At 31.2% G+C, this 18,411-nt stretch overlaps 3 protein-coding genes across 5 annotated transcripts in view; 1 reads left to right on the top strand and 2 right to left on the bottom strand.

Moving 5' to 3' along the window:
• Positions 1-531: 531 nt before the first annotated feature.
• Positions 532-1,902, bottom strand: Lrr47 (Leucine-rich repeat 47). The gene is made up of 2 exons (XM_070650686.1): positions 1,693-1,902; positions 532-1,637 (listed from the first exon to the last, which is right to left on the bottom strand). The coding sequence occupies exons 1-2, from the start codon at positions 1,847-1,849 to the stop codon at positions 532-534; spliced, it is 1,263 nt and encodes a 420-aa protein (XP_070506787.1). The 5' UTR covers positions 1,850-1,902.
• Positions 1,903-2,006: 104 nt separating this feature from the next.
• LOC139098739 (uro-adherence factor A-like) lies at positions 2,007-9,898 on the bottom strand. Of its 2 annotated transcripts, none has more exons than XM_070651032.1 (11): positions 9,400-9,898; positions 7,403-8,719; positions 6,036-6,386; positions 5,772-5,932; positions 5,255-5,545; positions 4,938-5,169; positions 4,748-4,867; positions 3,748-4,030; positions 3,621-3,678; positions 3,428-3,558; positions 2,007-2,959 (listed from the first exon to the last, which is right to left on the bottom strand). In XM_070651032.1, coding segments are annotated over exons 1-11 (3,558 nt in total). In that variant the 5' UTR covers positions 9,402-9,898; the 3' UTR covers positions 2,007-2,347. The 2 variants fall into 2 exon arrangements, with proteins under 2 accessions (XP_070507133.1, XP_070507125.1); XM_070651024.1 differs by having other exon boundaries at positions 2,008-2,959; positions 4,748-4,870; positions 9,400-9,896.
• Positions 9,899-11,021: 1,123 nt separating this feature from the next.
• Positions 11,022-18,411, top strand: part of mbc (myoblast city) — a 28,331-nt gene continuing 20,941 nt past the window's right edge. For both annotated transcript variants that reach the window (XM_070650982.1, XM_070650989.1), the window contains exon 1: positions 11,022-11,172. In XM_070650982.1, the coding sequence (XP_070507083.1) occupies positions 11,127-11,172 (46 nt within the window). In that variant the 5' untranslated portion in view covers positions 11,022-11,126. The remainder of the gene's footprint in view (positions 11,173-18,411) is intronic.

Below are 18,411 nucleotides of genomic sequence, written 5' to 3'. Positions count from 1 at the left end.
TAATTTAGTTTTAAGTATAAAATAATTTTTTTTTTTTTTTTGTCTCATCAAGGATTTTTTTCAAATTTTTTTATCCAAATTTCACCACAATCAATGATATCATAACACATAATTAAGCTTCAAATTAAATTTAAATTGAAACCGAAAGGTTGGTATTAAAAATTAACAATCATGTATGATAAATTCTAATGTATTTACTAAACTCACAATAAAGAAAGTTTATTATTAATTTATTTAAATCGTAGGATTTATTCTTAAACCAAGAATTCCATTTTTCAAATATATAAATTTGTTAAATTTTGATCAATTTCCATCAGTTGAGACACGCAACAAGTCACCCAAAGTGTCATCACAACAGTCGCTGCCGGAAAACACGACCAAAAAACATGATTTTAATTCAGGATTGAAATTAATTCAAAATCATAGTGACCGTTGTGATTTTTGCACACTCTTGTTTACATACATTTAGATTATTATTGACTAATGTAGTTTAAGACATAATTTAAAATTTTTTTCAGAACAAGTATGACTTTATTTAGAATTTAAACAGCTATATTTACATAATGGTCCGTCAATTAAAAAATAACTCGAATTATCGGTAGTGATGCGTGTTTTTGCATTAAGTGACACGAAATTAATGTTTTTATAGATTGTTCTATCAAAACACAGTGATCCACATTTCGAGCAATTTGGCGAGTGATATAAAATTTCTTTAATTATGTGTGGTATATTTAAGGACATAAATGGTATCTGTTGTCTCATCACACAACGTGATGATAATTCAAATAAAGTTGGAAATTTAAAGTTATGTGATGTGATATTAGATAGTGAATTTTGTGATAATTCTAGTGATTCAGTGTATGATGGAAATTGATTAGTGCTGAGATCAATAAGGTCTAAATAGAGGCTTCTTATCGTACAAGGTAAGGATTTTAGTTCATTATTATTTAAATTAAGGGTTTTGAGTTGCCTCAATTGCTTTATCGAAAACGGAACTGACAATAATTCATTGAAACTTAGATCAAGGCAAACTAGTTTTTCACATTTCGCTACCGAAACTGGAACCATTTTTAGCTTATTTCTTGAAATAATAAAAGTATGTAGTGATAATTGGATATTCCTGCCATTCAGCCATTCCCAATCTTTTAAGTTTGTCGATTTTCCAAGTAAATTATCCGTCAATATCAGCTGATTTATATTGAGATTTCCTACGGCTTTATGAAGCTTTTCAATCTTGTTGCTAGTCAAGTCTAGATGAGTTAATTTAGCTAAATTTAATATTCCAATGGGCATTTGCAGACATCCGACACCAGTAATATGCAGTTCTTTTAATGTTCTTGGAAATCCTTTTATCGGAAATTCTGATCTTTTTGTGATATTAAGCTTTGTGACTTCATCGTTCATCATTTTGTTGGTACTTCCGAAAGCTCTAATTAATTTGTTGTCATTCTTTCCAAGATCCTTACTCTGACCATCTTTTGGTGGACACAATTCATTCTTCATGACATTCAGAAATGCTTTTAATTGAATAGAATCTGCCTTAATTTGAAGATCCACTTCTGGCAGCACAAATGAAATTGTGCATTTTCCTTCGTCCACAAACTTCCTGAATATTCCAGCGAGATTATTTGTCAAGTCTGTAAATGAAATATGTCATTAAAGTCGATAATAGTTGGTTGAGTTGTTTCATACCATATTTAATTCCTGTCTTGTTACTGGATGTTATGAGAATTATACACAATTTTGATTTTTCATCTTTTTTGCCAATTGCTAGTGTTGATTTGAGGAAGCGTCCTTTAATTTCACGATTAGATCTTCGAATAACATTAGTTTCACACAACAGCTTCATAGTTATTCCTTAATTACTTAAATATTTAATAAATTAAAAATTCTTATTGACGTTCTAATTTCCCGCCAAATTACTTAAGATTGCTGAAAATTTCAAATATCTGTAAACCGTTAAAGAATTTAAAATTTCAAAAAATACGCTAGGAAAGCTGTTGGAGACTAAACATTATTTTTATTGTTTATTGTAAAAACTAAAATTATTTACACTTTTTCATCTTTATCAGTATTAACTTTATAATTCTTAGTAGTTTGTAATAGCAATATAACCGATCTAAGCTATTTTACAATGTTGATTTTTTTTTTTCATCCTATAATATAGAATCAATTTTTGTCTGAATCAGCATTATCAGCATTTATATCTCATTAACACACACTTTTTTTTTGCAATGGAAAATATGAAAATAATTAATTATTATGTGTGATTAAAGACGTTGATCTTTCCAAAAAAAAAATTTAATTCAACATTTTTGTGTGATTATCAACAAATTGGACATAGAACTTAGTCCAATGTCGATATCATGGAACTTTTCTTCTTATTATTGTATGTAATTTTTCCGTCCATTTCCATCTCATCGTCCAAATATTCATCTGAATCTGTCTCCTCTTCCTCATCAGGCTCAAATAAACTCTCATCTCCAGTAATTGTCTCACTATCTGAATTATCGTCTACGTCCTCATTTTCATCATCGTCATTAAAACTGTCACCATTCATTAGATCCCCATTATTATTATTCATGAGTTTCTTGAGCGCTGCACCGTCCGTACCTTTGAGATCAATGCTATTCAGTATGTTATGATTATTTCTTGGTATTAATAAGTTATTATTCTTTCCAATTGTCGCTAATGATGATGATGGTAATTTCTCTCTGATTAGTATACTCTCACTTATACTATCATTATGTTTACGTCTCTTTTGTGGTCTTGTTGTGTGCTTTATTGATGTCATTATATTTTGTGTATTATGATGTTGACTAGCTTCTTCCTCCTTCATTACTGGCTTATATTTGTTATTATCATTATTTTTTAAATGCTCACTCGGCATCATTCGCTTTAATCGATGGAACGATACATCCGATAATGGAAAATGCAATGGCTCATATGCCGGAATTAACTAAAAGAAAGTAGATAATATTTCATGTTAGTATATTTCTATGCTGGTATCAAATTATTATTGTTGCCCATATGTTGTTGAGCAGAGTCCTTGACATTTTTAAAAGTCATGAGAAACAGATGCACATTAAGGTTTAGAATTTTTGTAGGCAAACCACATACTCATTTGATTATGACCGTTAAAAGCCTCCATCTAATGTTAGGGATCATCTTTAATTCAGGATTAAATCGCTAGATTTTAATCAGGAATTAAATCCAAGGATTAAACCGTGACATTTAACTAACCTTAGAACTAATTGGTAGGCTTTGAATGAATCTTTGAATTGAAAAAAAATGTTAATAAATTGGATATCATTTGATCCCTTAGCAGAATGCATGCCCTTTAACGAAGCAATTGTCTCATGATTTAAAATGTATTATTCAGGTCAATTCAGCATATTTTTTTTTGTAAATATCAAAATAAATTTACTTCTTTGATGGTTTCTGGTGAAATACAGCGAGATGGAACTCCACTTGAATATCCTCCTCCATCATGTACCTCATCTTTCTTTGATACCGTCCGTTTTCGCTCCTTTCGTCCATTAAAGTTGTTTAGAAGTGCTATAATATATTTAGATTAATTAGCATACATAATCAAGTTAGTAAATAATCAATAAAATTACCAGTAATTGAAGGAGTATCATGAAACACTGAATTATCAAGCGGTGATGGTGGAATTGACTGTAAAAGACATTAGAAAATAATTCGTTATCATTAAAATGTCATAAAAGCTTAATTGCAGTAATTTACCTCAATATCATGAGGAGGTGACGTTTGATCAGGTGTGGGGGTGTTTGTTCCACTAGATTCATTCCCACGACTATCAATCCTGCGATTTGCACGTGATCGACTTGTAAGTGGAAACTTCAAATATGTCTCAAACTTCTTTCTCTCTTCAAGCAGTGCCTTTTCATGTATGATAATAATACTCTCGTCTGTTATGTCCTCACTATGAATTATTCCATCTTCCCGACACTGTTCTTCTTCCTCTATTAGTTGCTCCTCATCGTCTTCATTCGTCACAATTCTCCATCTAAAATAACATAAATAATACATTTATTCATTTTAATTTTAAAGTGACTATAGATCTAGAAGAAATATATTTATTATTCGTAGAAAATAAGTTATGAAATCGTGTCGATGCTGACGTCAATAATGGCGCATGAATTGAATGCTCAGAAGCAATTGGAGAATTGATGTAAAAATTAACGATTTTATGAAATTTAAATTTGAAAACATTGCAACATAATTTCAAAACCATACAATTGTCACAATACAATTGTAGGGTTTTAGCCGTTTAAAATCCAAGCATGCTTATTGATTTAATCTGCATATTATACAATAAGTGTTAAGTTCCCAATACTAAAACTCAATCCTCACTCTAATCTACTTTGTTGATTTCAATCAATAATCAAAGCTTTGAGTGGTTAAAGAACATCATGCATAAAGACATCCAAAACGATCATTAAAGAGCCTGTTTATTGTCGAAAAATTGCCCTTGAAAAATCTTTGAGTCATTCAATTGTGAGCGGAAAAATTACCCAAAATAAAGAATAAATAATAAGTTGAGTCAAGGTCACTCAAAAGATGGCGCCAATAGTATAGAGAGATATATAACAACGTGGTTCCGCCATTACGGAAATCAAAATAACATTTTCTTTTTTTTCCGCCCCACAAATTTCACAATTGTTGCATCATCGTACGCTTGACAATTCCTGCACAATGCGTTATGCTAAACATGATTACTTACTTTGGTGTTGGTATTTCTTTATAGCTGAGTAGTTCAATTCGTGTTGCGGCAGCCACAGAATACGGTATAACGATGTTATCAATATCATAATTTCTCGTCCTTCTCGATTCTGATGTCGTTCTACTGAAAAACAAAAAATAATGTTATGTAAATATTTTTCATAGATTATTCAATTCTATGCTGGACATACTTGTCTGATCTACTGTTGTTCGGTACTGGTGATGAATTTTTACTACGATTAACTGATTCTGAATATCTATCATTATTATTTAAGCCATTTGGAGGTTGATTGTGCACTGAATTTGACATGCCATCCACTTTACGTAATCGCTTTTTGAATGTGTATTTTCGGGGAATATGAGAATTCTGTGCCATTCCTAAGCTCGCTCTTCGCTTCTTGTATTTCTTTCTCTCTTTTAATTCTAAAAAAAATTGTATTAAGTAGAAAGATGTGAATGAACAAAATATTTTATAATTGAAGCTAATTTATCGTAAATTAACACTTACTGCTTGCTAATGGTCCACCATCCATTTTTAAGAATCTCTTTGTGTACTTTCTCTTTCCGGTGATTGCATCGATATTACCCTTCTTTAATTTCTTCTCATTTGTCTCGAATGCATTTGGTTTTGCGAGTCCGAAAAGCTTAAAGTCATCCTTAAATCCACCATTACCACCACTAAGCATTTCTAACTGTTTGGTTGCATGCTTCATGATAGATTTTGGTGATGATCGAATCATTTTTGATTGCCACTCAGGAATATTCATGATTGCCTCAAGGTGGATGCTGCTGGATACATCTAAAATTGATAAATTCAACGGTCATTTCAAATTCAAATAGAAATAAAATTAAACGTTTTAAAACGTTGTGTAAATAAATCAGTCTACGTAGAATTAACATTACATGCACATACGTGATAGCTGAAAATACAATTCGCAAACCTTTGAACTTTTTTAAAAGTGTCTGACTTTAATATTTTTCAATGGACTTTGCGGTTTTAATTAAAACAATAAAATTGTGCTTACCTTCTTGGAAACTTAATACAGGATGGAAACAAGGATCGAGGAGAGCAACACGTTCTGTTTCGGGAAGAACATCTGAGAGTTCGCGCGGTGCTGTTGGATCAATTCGTGCCGTACATAAGGCACAAGGCTGTAGCGGCCAATTACATCCACATTTGAGTGTACTAAGAATATACAAAAGGAAAAATTCAAATATTTATCAATTTTGTAGACGACAAGCTTCGCAATCAAATATTGATTTACGGCAATATAAATGGTGTTACATACCTTGGTCGAGCTGCTTTCTTTGAAATTTGATGGAGATTTGCGATTTGAACTAGCTTACGTTTTCTGAATAATGATTTTGCGAGGGGTCGTACTCTTGCTGATGATCCACCATCAATATCCTCCGTATCAGAATCGATATGATAGCTTGTACTTGCACCAGATATTCGTTGATTTTCATTATTTGTGACAGTTTCTAATGTTATAACACCTTTATTCTCCCGAATATGTTTCCTTAAATCTGTGTGTTGGCGGATCTTATAATCGAGTTCAGATATTTGAGTTGCTAGCCAGCACCATCGTGATGCAACTGCACCTCGATCTTTTGAATATTTGTATGCAGCACGTTTGCTTCTACATAAAAACAGAAAAATTGTAAAAGAAAAATCATTATTATTATTTTATAGTAATTGCTTAACACTAACACATCCACGAAGCATAATTTTTCATGTTATTCATTCATGCTGGAAGTATCAAGTATTCGCAAAAATAAGTTGAGGAGAAAGAGCCGGGTAAGCGAAATAAGAAATGAAAAAAATAAACAAAAATAGTGCCGGCAAAACCTGATTTTTCTTCTGTCTGTTGCCGTTCACTCGGTTATTTTTCATCGTATTTTTTTTTTTACAATGCCTGCTTCTTATTCATTATTTTCGATTCTTGCCATTTAACCGATTGTCCGTGAAGTTTTTCATTTCTCATTTATATTTTTTTTTCCATCTTTTATTGTAGATTGTAAAATTGACTTTTTGTCTCATTTCTTCATGTAAATTCCAATTTCTTTTTTTTTTTCATATGCAACATGTGTATTGTAAATTAACAACTTCATCTTTAAACATTTATCCCCAAACACAATCACTTATTATATACATAACTACTTATTCCCTCTTCATAATTTCTTTCCCGTATTTTTCACGATAAATAGCGTGTAAAAATGTCAAATGTTATCATTAAGCTAGTGATAAAGCGCTCTTTCCTCCTCGTTAATGCTTAGTCATATCAACAAACGTACTTTTTAGACTCATACATTCATGTGGGTAAAACATTACTTTTTAACGTATTTTAAAAATTCAAATTAAATCAACGAAAATTTAACGGATTTTTGAAATTCAAATGAACTGAACGAACATGAAGGCTGGTTTACTGAACGAAAATTCAACGGACTTTTTGAAATTTGAATTAAAAAAAATTTGACGACATTAATTTGCTGAGCAAACTTCAACTTTGCATACCTGAGCAAAACATTATCTAAATTATGCAACGATGTGGATGCGACGTAAATTTAATTGAGTAAAAATATGCTACAATGGTGAAATACACTTTCTACACATCATTATCAATTAAATAAGACTTCATTGGAGCATAGAACTTACATGGATAAGGGTTGTTGATAGGTATTATTGTAGATCGTCATTTCGTCGGCTGATTCGCCACCCGTACTACTAGCAGTCACATCTGAATCAATTTGGTTCTCAATAAGACGCAATTCGCTCATAAGTAGTCCCGATGTTTGTTCGACTTGGTCGATATCGGCATCTTCAAGCTTTGGAATGGCACTGACACAAAAGTTTGATTCTGATTTAGATGTCATATTGAGATTACTGGAGGATGTTGGGCTGGTTGATTTTGAAAAATATTTAAATGCGAGTGCCTTCTTTGTTAGCACTGTATTCTGCATGGTTGAAATGTTCTCAATTCTTCGAAGAAATGATTTCATTTCTTTTGTTGGAACCGGCTTGAGGAATTCATTAGACGGTTCTATCACATCGTGTGTTGTTGCGGCTGTATTAATATTACTATTATTTTGTTGTGGTAATGACTGTTTTTCATCCTGAGACTTGACCGAGGTCATTGGTGATGAAAGAAGATTTATGGGAGGCTCTGTTGAAAATGTTGGTGATGAGAGTAAATCAGTCGTTCCTTGTAAGTTTGCAGTTAAATATGGAAACTTTGTTGGAGATGATGATAATGACGAAAGTGTCATTGTCGATGATTTCTCTTTAATTTCCTTTTTCTTACAATATCTCGCGATATGCTCAAGGAATCCAGCCATTTCTTCACTCACATGAAGACCAGTCGATCGTGCAACAAGTTTAAACAGTCGTCTTATCAGGAAATCCATTCGTCTTCGAAGTTGTTGTTCTTCTCGACTTATCTCCTCAAGTCGCTGTTGTGATAATATTTTTGCCATTTCTTCAGGATCATCTTTTCTCGGTGAATCATCCTCGTAATTCTCCTCTTGATCCTCAATATCATGCATATTATCACCATTACCACCAGAATTAGCAAGTGATGTTAAATCTTGTCCATCTAATAGCTCATTAAGTATATTTAAGAGCTGTGGCATTTCATGTGGATCATTATTTGTATTTTGTGAATTTGTTGCACCATTAGCACAATAATTTTGGTAACCTGATGATGATGTAATAGACGTAGAACTAGAGGATGCAACCGATGTAATCGTGTCGAGGATATATTGATCGAATTTTGGTGAATCATCTGAAGATACAGTAGTGACACAATTATTTATGTTTACATTATTATGCTGTATCAGTGGCTGTTCGAGGCTCTCTGTCAAATTATCGCTATTCACTACGGTCGACAAGTCCGTTGTCTCTTCTGTCGTCGATGCATTTTCACTCCCAATTGTTTTAAAATCCGTCGTTTCCGTTTCTTTGGGTAGCAGAAGCCTAATATGTTCACACATAAGACGCAATAGAAGAAAGTTATGTTAGTTATTAATAATCACAAGAATTAAGTCACTATTATCTATTAAACAATTTTTTTCATAATTTTTTTTATCGGAAATGTTCTTTTGAGCTTAAACTTTTTACATATTTATACAAGCAGATATTTCTTTCTTTCTTTCTCTGTTACTCTATTCTGTGTAGCTATAAGGCGGATCACATTGCAATTATTTTGAGTCTTTATCTCATTTTAAGCACTTTTCACATCATTTTAATGCCTTAATTAACTAATTTATCCACAAAAACCGTATTTAGGAGCTTAAATAGTCTACAGATAGTTAAAATATTACATTTTAAAGCGGAAAAGAACCGAAAAATATGTATTTCTCTTTATTCTCCTTTTAATACACACACGCGAGGTCTAACACATCGATTATGCTAAAATGTTACACTTCCCGTGACTATTTGGCGTCATATTTTGACTTATAGGCACTGATTATGTTTAATTTTATCAACAATTCACTCAAATGTCACTTTCCGATTAAAATAAGTGCATTTTTCGACAAAAATCTGATGTAATTTATGAATCGACCAGCTTCGCTAAGCGCGTACATATGTGTTAGTTTTACTAACTACTCGATGCTTAAAGAAAAAAAAAATCAATCATCATATTTTTATCTTACATTTCCGTAGTTTCGAGTCGATATTTTGCTTTCAGCCGATGATAATTGTACTTAGTAAATGATCGCGAATAGTTTTATTCACTTTGGTTTTTAACAACATTAAATAAAAATTAAAAATTTAACCAATGAAAAAATTTCTCGTTTCTTGTTGAAAATGATGGCGGAATACTAAAAAATCGACTCCAAATCGAAACTGTTCAAGTCCGGAAAGCTATGCAAATTCAAATTCGCGGTTTTTACTCCCATTTGGCGATTTGTGTAATAAATTCTTTTGTAATATAACTATATTTTGATAGATTGTAGCACTGATGACTAAGTGGATCCGAATCAGTGGCTCATTCGAGAAATTTCTCATTAAATATTGTGTGGAGTAATTCGATTTTCACTTGAACTTTTCGATTTTTTGTTTTCTCAAAGGGAAGTTTAAATTTTAGAAAACCGTTGCGACATTTTTTGCATCAAAAGGGGTGCCAACTACAGTAAACGCGCACTTTTCAAAAATTACGAAATTTTAAATCATTTTTCGTTATTTCTCACTTGTTTCATGCTTGTCATGTGCTGATTTAATTAATTCACATGATTTATTCTTTCAATTATCTTTTGCCACTTGTTATTTGCTTTTCTAAGGCATTTTAATATCTCTTTGTATAGCAATTACGTGTTTCTCCGTTATGCGTCACCACCGTCGAATTAGTTGATTTAAATTTTGTCCGTTATCTAACATTTTAAAAGTTAAATTTATTATTTTAATTTAAATTAATTAATGAAATGATTTTAATCTTTTTTATGACTTGTTTACTTTGGTACTAGTCATTGATATAAAATTATGGCGTTTATCGCGGATATAACTATGTAAACAATTCTTACAAATTATCTCAACTTGTACCAAATCTTTTGTTTTGAAATTTAAAATAATTTTATAATTGAAAATTTCTCATTAAATTTCTTCTGACTAATATACTAAACTGTTAAATGATAAAGTACACTTGCTTAACTTACTATTTATGCAATTCATTCTCAATTTGAGCCTATTTTGCAGGCTAAAAAATTGAAAAAGGTCAATTAAAAAAGGAGATTAACTGTTTTTAGTCGAAATAATGTTAGAGCGCCACTGTATTAGGTATGATCGACTGTCGAAACGAGTTTAGTATTCAGGGTCATTTTTTAATTATAGCGCATTTTTAATTTTATAAAGTTTCCTTCATTGTTTGATAAGAATGATTAGGCATAGGATTAGATATAAAAACATAGTCTAGGTACCTTTGAAATTTCCATATAATTGATTCATGTATTACTTTATATAGGAGTGTCATATGAACAACAGGTAGTGTGGGTGGTGAGCCTCGATCAACAGTGATCATCGATTGAGTGGAGAAAGAGCAATTTGTACCTAGCGTGGCAGTACTGAAGTAAGAGTTTAATATTGGAACCAATAGACTTTCGATAAATCGAGAAAGAAATAACTCTCATCAGTTCTCTCAATTGATCACCATGAGCAATAAACAATGAATGTAGGGGGTGGAAGACATAGTGTCAGTCACATTTCAATCCAAAATGTGCTCACAGAGAGAAATAAGTTTTACTAAAAAGCGCTAAGAAGTTTATTCGAACAAACAATAATTTTGAAAGATACACGGATTTTTGTGCTCTTTAATTTTTATTTTAATTTCAAATCTTAATAATGTTGCACTTAATTTAGTTAGTAGTGTTTAATAATTTAAAGCAATATGGAATCGTGGAAAAGTGTTGAAAATGGTTTTTTGTTTGGAATAGGTAGTGAAAATAAATGTTTCTTTATAAAGTTCATATGAAACACTCCCTGACTGATCACTCGTTTATATTGAATATGATCTACAGCTCTCAAAAAAATGTTTACAAATAAGAAAACAAAAAAAAAAAAAAAATCGTGAGAATGATGCAATGAAAAATCAAAAAAAGGAATAATAGATTATATCAGAAATTGAAAAAAAAAATGTCTAAGTGTAGTAAGAAGGATGATCAATTAAGCTGTGTGTTGTGGAAAGAAAAAAATAAAGAAGATCATTAAGTGAATAAGAAAATTTTTCTTTTTGGGTATAAAAAGAAGAAAAAAAATATTGAAATATATTTGACATCTGTATAGCACTTGGTTTTGCAATATTGTCTTAAAGTGGTTGGTATTCTCATAAGTCATAAGACATACTCATATGCCAAGGATGTTCTGAATCAACAGATTAGTTTGTGTTTACAAGACAGTTGGTATGTCTCGCTGTTGTTAAAAAAAACACAGCAAACTGTAAAAAGAGTTATGTGATAATGTGCACATTTTGCATTTAAAAGGAAGTAATATGTATCAGCAAATAAAGTTCTCATGTTGCGATATTTAAAAGAATTTGCTTAACTCGTCAATGTGAATGGAATTGAACAAAAAAAAAAGCTGTGAATCTAGTCAGAATATTCTAAGTTATAAATAACTATACGATTATTATCTTCGAGTTGTTTATCGTGTTTGTTACTTCACTCTATCCAAAAAAAACGTACAGTCATGTAAAAGGTATCGAGATGAAGGCACAGTATGAGTTTTATTTTCTCACACAATTGTTGTTTTTTTATGAAGTTCTCCGAAAAAGAAATTCATGTTGGACAATAAATTCTTCTCTTTAGTTTTTTTGGGTTCATATTCGCAGCATAGGCAAGTGAGCAGGCAAAAAAAATACGTATAGACCGTAATGTCTTTACAACGAAAAACTGTGAAAGAAGCTATTTTCCTTCATATCATATCAAAAAAATATTAACAAACACTTTGCGATAACGATAATGATATTGAGGAATATGAAGCTCTTTTTCACATTGTATAATTTATGAGAAATAACACAATTTTTCTTGCGGACAATGCGCGTTATTATTTTGGTTGATTGACACATTGTTCACGTGAGATCTCTTCTATTTTTTTTGACGAAAATCTTTATTTTGATCATTTAAAATGGGAAAAATGAGATCACATTCATCTACAATTTTCGTACAAAATTATATATTGCCAAGAAATGAACGTCATTTAGTTGGAAACGCTTAAGATAGTATTTTCTCGAGAGTTTTGAGTTCAATTGTGAATTAGCAATTCATTTCGCTGTTAATAATGTCATATTTCTGAATTCAGAACAATTTAGAGCAATTACCTGTTATAACGTTCATTTGAGATTTGAATAATATTTATTGTACATAGTTTTAAACCCTTTTTCATACAAAATTTCTCTGTTTTTGAACTTCGAAGAATAAACAACATTTAAAACACATTAAATCCATCAAAAAGACATTTAATTGAATTACAATTAAACTATTACAAAATTACCCAACTGACAACCCTGATTAACAATCAAATCTGTAAGAATATGCGTCATAAAATCGAAATAAATATCAATGCTCACTGCAATAATTTTTTTTTGTGAGAACGTCGACAAAACACTATTAAATTTAACAGCAGTGAGTCGTGATTGAAAGGTCATACAAAGTATCTTTTTTTTTCTTCATACTTAATTCACTTACTACTTGGGAGACTTCATCTTAATAATGCTTTTCTCTTTATGCGTCTTTCATTACTTTCATTATAAATTTGCGGGCAAATCGAGTCTTAACCCAGATTTTTTCATCTCGATTTGCAATCAACATAGAAAAAATCTTGTTACTGGCAAACTGCAAGTTTCGAATTAGATGTAAATACAGTCCACATGTACGGGAATGAAAGCAGCAAAAAAATAAGGCATGATTTGAGTCAAATATCAAAAGTAAAAATAAAGCGATTACCGACATATCAAAGCACTTTACGTTAAGGCATATAAATACATTTTTCTATCTACATTACTTTTGTATTATTTTTTTTACTATAAAGATTCACAAGTATTTTCAAGGTTTTCCATTAATTGCCCGCTTGCTCACTATTTAGAATTCCGTCAATGTAAATTTGAATTAGTTATTTTTCCTTTTCATTTCATTCCTCTTGTCTCCGTCTCTATTGCTCGACTCTAAAGTCACTTTTCGAGGTTGAAATAACATTTTCGAAAATTAAAACTATAAAAAAATCTATTCAATTCTCGTTTTTATCAGACTAGAAAGGATTATAGATCTAAAGAAGTCTTTTTTTGTTCAATATATTGAAAGCAAGTCTTTAATTAATGACGTCAGTTTATGGGCAGTTTTTATAGTTTATATGTTGTTCGTCTCACACGTCTTTCTTGGCCTTTTTTTATGTCTTTCGTATGCCGAACATTTTCTTCTTTAGTGATAAAAGATTATGCAAACCGTGTTATTGCATAATATCGTAAAATTTCCGAAACTCATCAAGATAATAAAATTAATATCGATTATTTTATAAATAGTACTTCTTAGAAATTCCACAAACGCGTTTTTTACTTCTCGATACTTCATAATCTACGAGCTCTAAGTTATTATTGGAAGTCGCATGACTCATAGTATTTTATTCAGTAAATTTCTTTATTCATTCATTCATGTTATGATATTAGATTGCTGCCTGAACAGGTGATTGCTTTTTAAAATATATATAACTATAGTTATTTAAATATTTGTACATTCTGTGAAACAAATAGCTACATAACTGAATATATATTAGCTATGAACTATGCGGTATGAATTGTAAGCAACAGTGCTACAAGAAATGTTTTAAGAATCCTACAACAGTTCAGTTTTCTGTGTGAACGAAAATTTATAAATTAACACAAAAAATACTTTAAAACTATATAAATAAAAATTAGTGTTCTGTATAGATTGACATCACCCAATTGAAGAGATAAACAAGAAGAATTTATGTTCCAGTTGCCTTTTGTTTTAAATTAAATGATGATCCCTAAATATAACATGCATTCCAGAATTTTTTTAATTCTTTATGTGTCCAGCAGCGATGTTCGAATAAATTCTTATGAATTTATATAATTTAAGAGTTTGTTGGATAAGAAATTATGGAATTCCCATAAAAAAATTGGACTATGGAAATGATATCATTGATAAACTTAAATTCAAAATGCAAAACTCATGGACATTGGTTTATTTTCATATTCGAATGTGGTCTTTCGTTTATGACGTCTACGGTTATGATGAGTTGGAATGATCACTGGGTTTTCATCTGAACGGCACAAATAGAAGATGTATTATATCTTCTAAGGCATCCGCTAAAAGTCTTTTATAACCACTGATAGCTCAGTGGTAAGAGCATACGACCGGAAATTAAGACCGTGAGTCGATCCCAGATAGCTCAATGGTAGGAGTTTGGGATCAAAAATCGATTCACATCTATTGATTATGTCTTACAGATCTGATAGTTGGCTCTATTCTAACAAAGGTCCTTGATGGGCTCAGCCAAGGTTTCTAAAATTAAAGTAAAATTTTAAATTAATCGTCCATTCAAAAATAACATCAGATACGTCAGAACCATGATAACCATTTCATTGCTTGAGTCATTATTTGATCTAGATGACAGTATATTAAGAAGGGGATACCGACCAGGGTATCAACACTACTAGACTTCGATTTAAAAACTCAAATCACTTTAATAAACGTCATTTACGAATACCTCCAAAGCAGTCGAACATGAAACATTTTACTTTCATTTTAATAATCAGGTTTTTATGGCTCATTCAAAAATTTTTGAATCTGACGTAATCCAAATGATAATACTAAAATTTTTGAGGAATTTCTTAAAGAATCTCATAAAAAATCTTCAATTAAGAATCCATTCATTACTAATAAAATTCTACATTTAGCACCCCGAGTATCAGCGTATTTAACGAAAAAGAAAAAAATTATATATATAAATGTTTATTAATGTCTCGAAGACAGATACGATTTGATGGAACGCACACATCCATGACTATTAGCTTATTGAGATGCGAAAGAGTTCAACAAGATCAATGAAAATTAATAAAAGTGAAATTAAACTCTTCTTTTCCGGCTGCCATCACTTGAACACAAAAAAAAATCTTGGATCATTAACTGCATTTATTTCTTTATTTTTTCTGTAGTTTTTCTGTACAAATTACATCCAATTTTCGCTTATTCTCTTTCAATAAGTATATAATATCAGCTGTAGAACTGCTAAACGCTCTAATTAAAATGTTTACTATTAAACATTTCCGACTCTTCGCTAAATAACTCAGCTTAAGTCACGATAAACTCTCAATTTGATGTAATATTTATTCATTTATTGCTCTTCCCGTTCTGTTCTCCCTTCTTAAGCTGATAACTTTTTGTTGTTCGAAAATACTTGTTCCATTCACAATTAGCTTTGTGTTTTTAAGTAGTTTTTAACTGTAATTTTTGTAGATAAAATGATATTCAATTTGACGACTTATATGAAGCATAGCTGATAATGAATTGCTTACATTGGGTCATTTATATGCTTTTGTGTCTAATTAGTTCTCGAGAATAATTGCTGGATTTAACTGATTTGGAAATATTCAGTTATTAATAAGCAAAGCGTTAGATATTGTTATGCTGTTGGTTCTGTTCTGAGTGGAATTACGTCGCAAATAGTAAGTTGAATATAGCTGGATAACTGTTTGTTATATATTTGTCATAGGAGGTTCTTTCTATTCGTCTGTATTACATACTCAATATACCACAAAGTGACGTCCCTAAAAATAGTATTGAGTCATGATACCTGTCTCTCCCTATCTTTGTAATGGACGTGAGCATTGCATTACTATATCGACAGCTTTTATAGCATAATTAAGAAATTGGTATCTGGTGGGAATCGAAACCTACTTCTTAACTTTGCTGGCCGTTCAAATCTAAAGTCCCAAAAGACAACATTCCGCAGATGCCGTTTGAACTTGGACCTACCAATGGTTACGCTTGCCAATTTCCAATACCAAATGCAACACTATCTCTGACAACAGCTTCCTTCCATGAATTCTTTGGGAAGCGAACTCACGTACTAATAAAAGAATGATACAGAAATCCGAACTTTCAAGTCACTCGACTACAGAGGATTTAGTTTTTCACTGACAAATTCTCCTAAAATTGACTCGATCCCGCAGATATCACTCAGTTCAGTCACCACAATCATTAATCTCAGATATGATAAATAGTACATATCATCATTCAAACGTCAAACTACCCAAAATTATAATACAATGACTACTCAGCAACAATCATAAATATTATTGATGCGCTTTAGTCATCCATATACATATTATTTTGCGGAACTGCTATATTGTTTCTTTACAAAAAAAAAAAAATGAACTTTACACCATGCTCGAGTAACTGCAATTACATTCTCATATCATGAGACACAACACACATATATATATGAAGAATGAATGGATGTGTCTAGGGTGCATAAAATTATCAACACTCGACTCCGTTAATTGAGCATTTAATTCATTTCTATTGTTTCAAATTTCTTCTTTCAACAAGAACTCATTGGTTTAAAATTTTACTAAGTGGCTATAAAGTTCGTCATTCTAAGAACGTGTTGAAAAAGCAATGAAGAAGAACTGAATGAATAATTTAATGATTAAATGTCGATGATTCTTAACGTAGTAGTATCGTAACTAAATATTATTATGTAGGCATATGACTTAGTCATATTTTTTATAGGCACTTCCTGTCCCATTAATACATACATTCATATTATTTATGAGCAATTAAAGGTTCTTGTCTATTTTATTTGAACAAGACACACTGATTTAATAATTTTTTATTATTTTTATTGTAGCTCGTGCCACTGTTCTCATGAACTTACGATAAGCAGTTTGTTAAACATTAGTACTTGAATGCATCTCTATTATTTTCGTCTTGTCTTGTTCTCATATTCATTCCTTGCCACATTTTTATATTATTTATTTATCATGAGAGAATCTCATTCTATTATATCTTTATTGTTGTTGTTATATCCATGAACAAAGCAATTGTTAAATACTGCAAAAGCATACATACATGATAAAGCACCGCTGGTGTTCATGGTTACGTGCTCAAATTTCATCAGCTGACTTTGAGTCTTGAATCCACAAAAGCGTGGAGATTATGAGAAGACTAGCTTGTTTTTATAATGAAAAGCGCATACATTAATCTATGGATCTTATTTAAGATTCTTTAGAATCAGGTCATGAAATATTTCGTATTCACCTGTTATGTGTCATAAATTATTTTGGGGGAGGATTAAACAGGCTGCTAATTTATCACCACTTCAGTTTTTTATTATCTTTGAGACAAATTAGTTAGGTAGACAAATGCTTTTTTACAGTGAAAAAAGTTGTTGTTATAGGAGGCGATTGTTAGTGCTGTTCATATTCATGTTTAATCAGAACAGTTGTCAGTTCAGGTTGAAATGTACAGACTGTCTTAGTTTATGGTTTCTTATACTAAGTAGATTATACTGGGTTGGGTCTTCGGTGTTAGTGCAGTCCTGTCTTCGGAAATGGTCGGTTGTATACCTTACCAACTTTAGACTGATTGAATTGCTCTCACCCTTCAGACGAGGTGGTTAGGATCGATATTTACTCTATCATTTACCGTATTAATCTCGGTCCATAGCTGGGTCACCAGCAGTATCCGCCCAGGAGGCTGGCTGTCTGGTTCGGTGGTTTACAAACTTCAAGTGTTTTCCCTTCATATTTTCACTAAGAACACAATTGCAGACCGAAGCTATATATTAATAAATAGATTAAAAGCCTATTCAAACTAGACAGTCCCAGGAGGGTGGCAATCCTACAAACAGGCTTTTATTCCAAACTCAACTGTATAAAGAAGACTACAAGATAATAATAGAATTGGACAAACTTGATATTTGATCAGCTTTAGAATCAGACTTCTGCTTCTCCAATCTACCGAAGTAATAAGCATTCTATGTACGTAATAATTGAATGATTCCCAAACGAAAACATGTATACTATTAAGACGTAAATTTCTTAGTTGCAGATGGGAAAATTATAAAATGTTTTTTATGAATTGCTGCAATTGTGCTTTTAAATCATTGACCAAATACTTCGCATTAAATGCCAACGAAATTCATGAACTTTACGA

The sequence above is a fragment of the Chironomus tepperi genome, unplaced genomic scaffold (genome assembly GCF_022539635.2).
Source record: "Chironomus tepperi strain 1889 unplaced genomic scaffold, CSIRO-AGI_Ctep_v1 contig_37, whole genome shotgun sequence".
Lineage (NCBI taxonomy): Eukaryota > Metazoa > Arthropoda > Insecta > Diptera > Chironomidae > Chironomus > Chironomus tepperi.
This window is presented reverse-complemented; position numbering and strand designations above follow the sequence as displayed.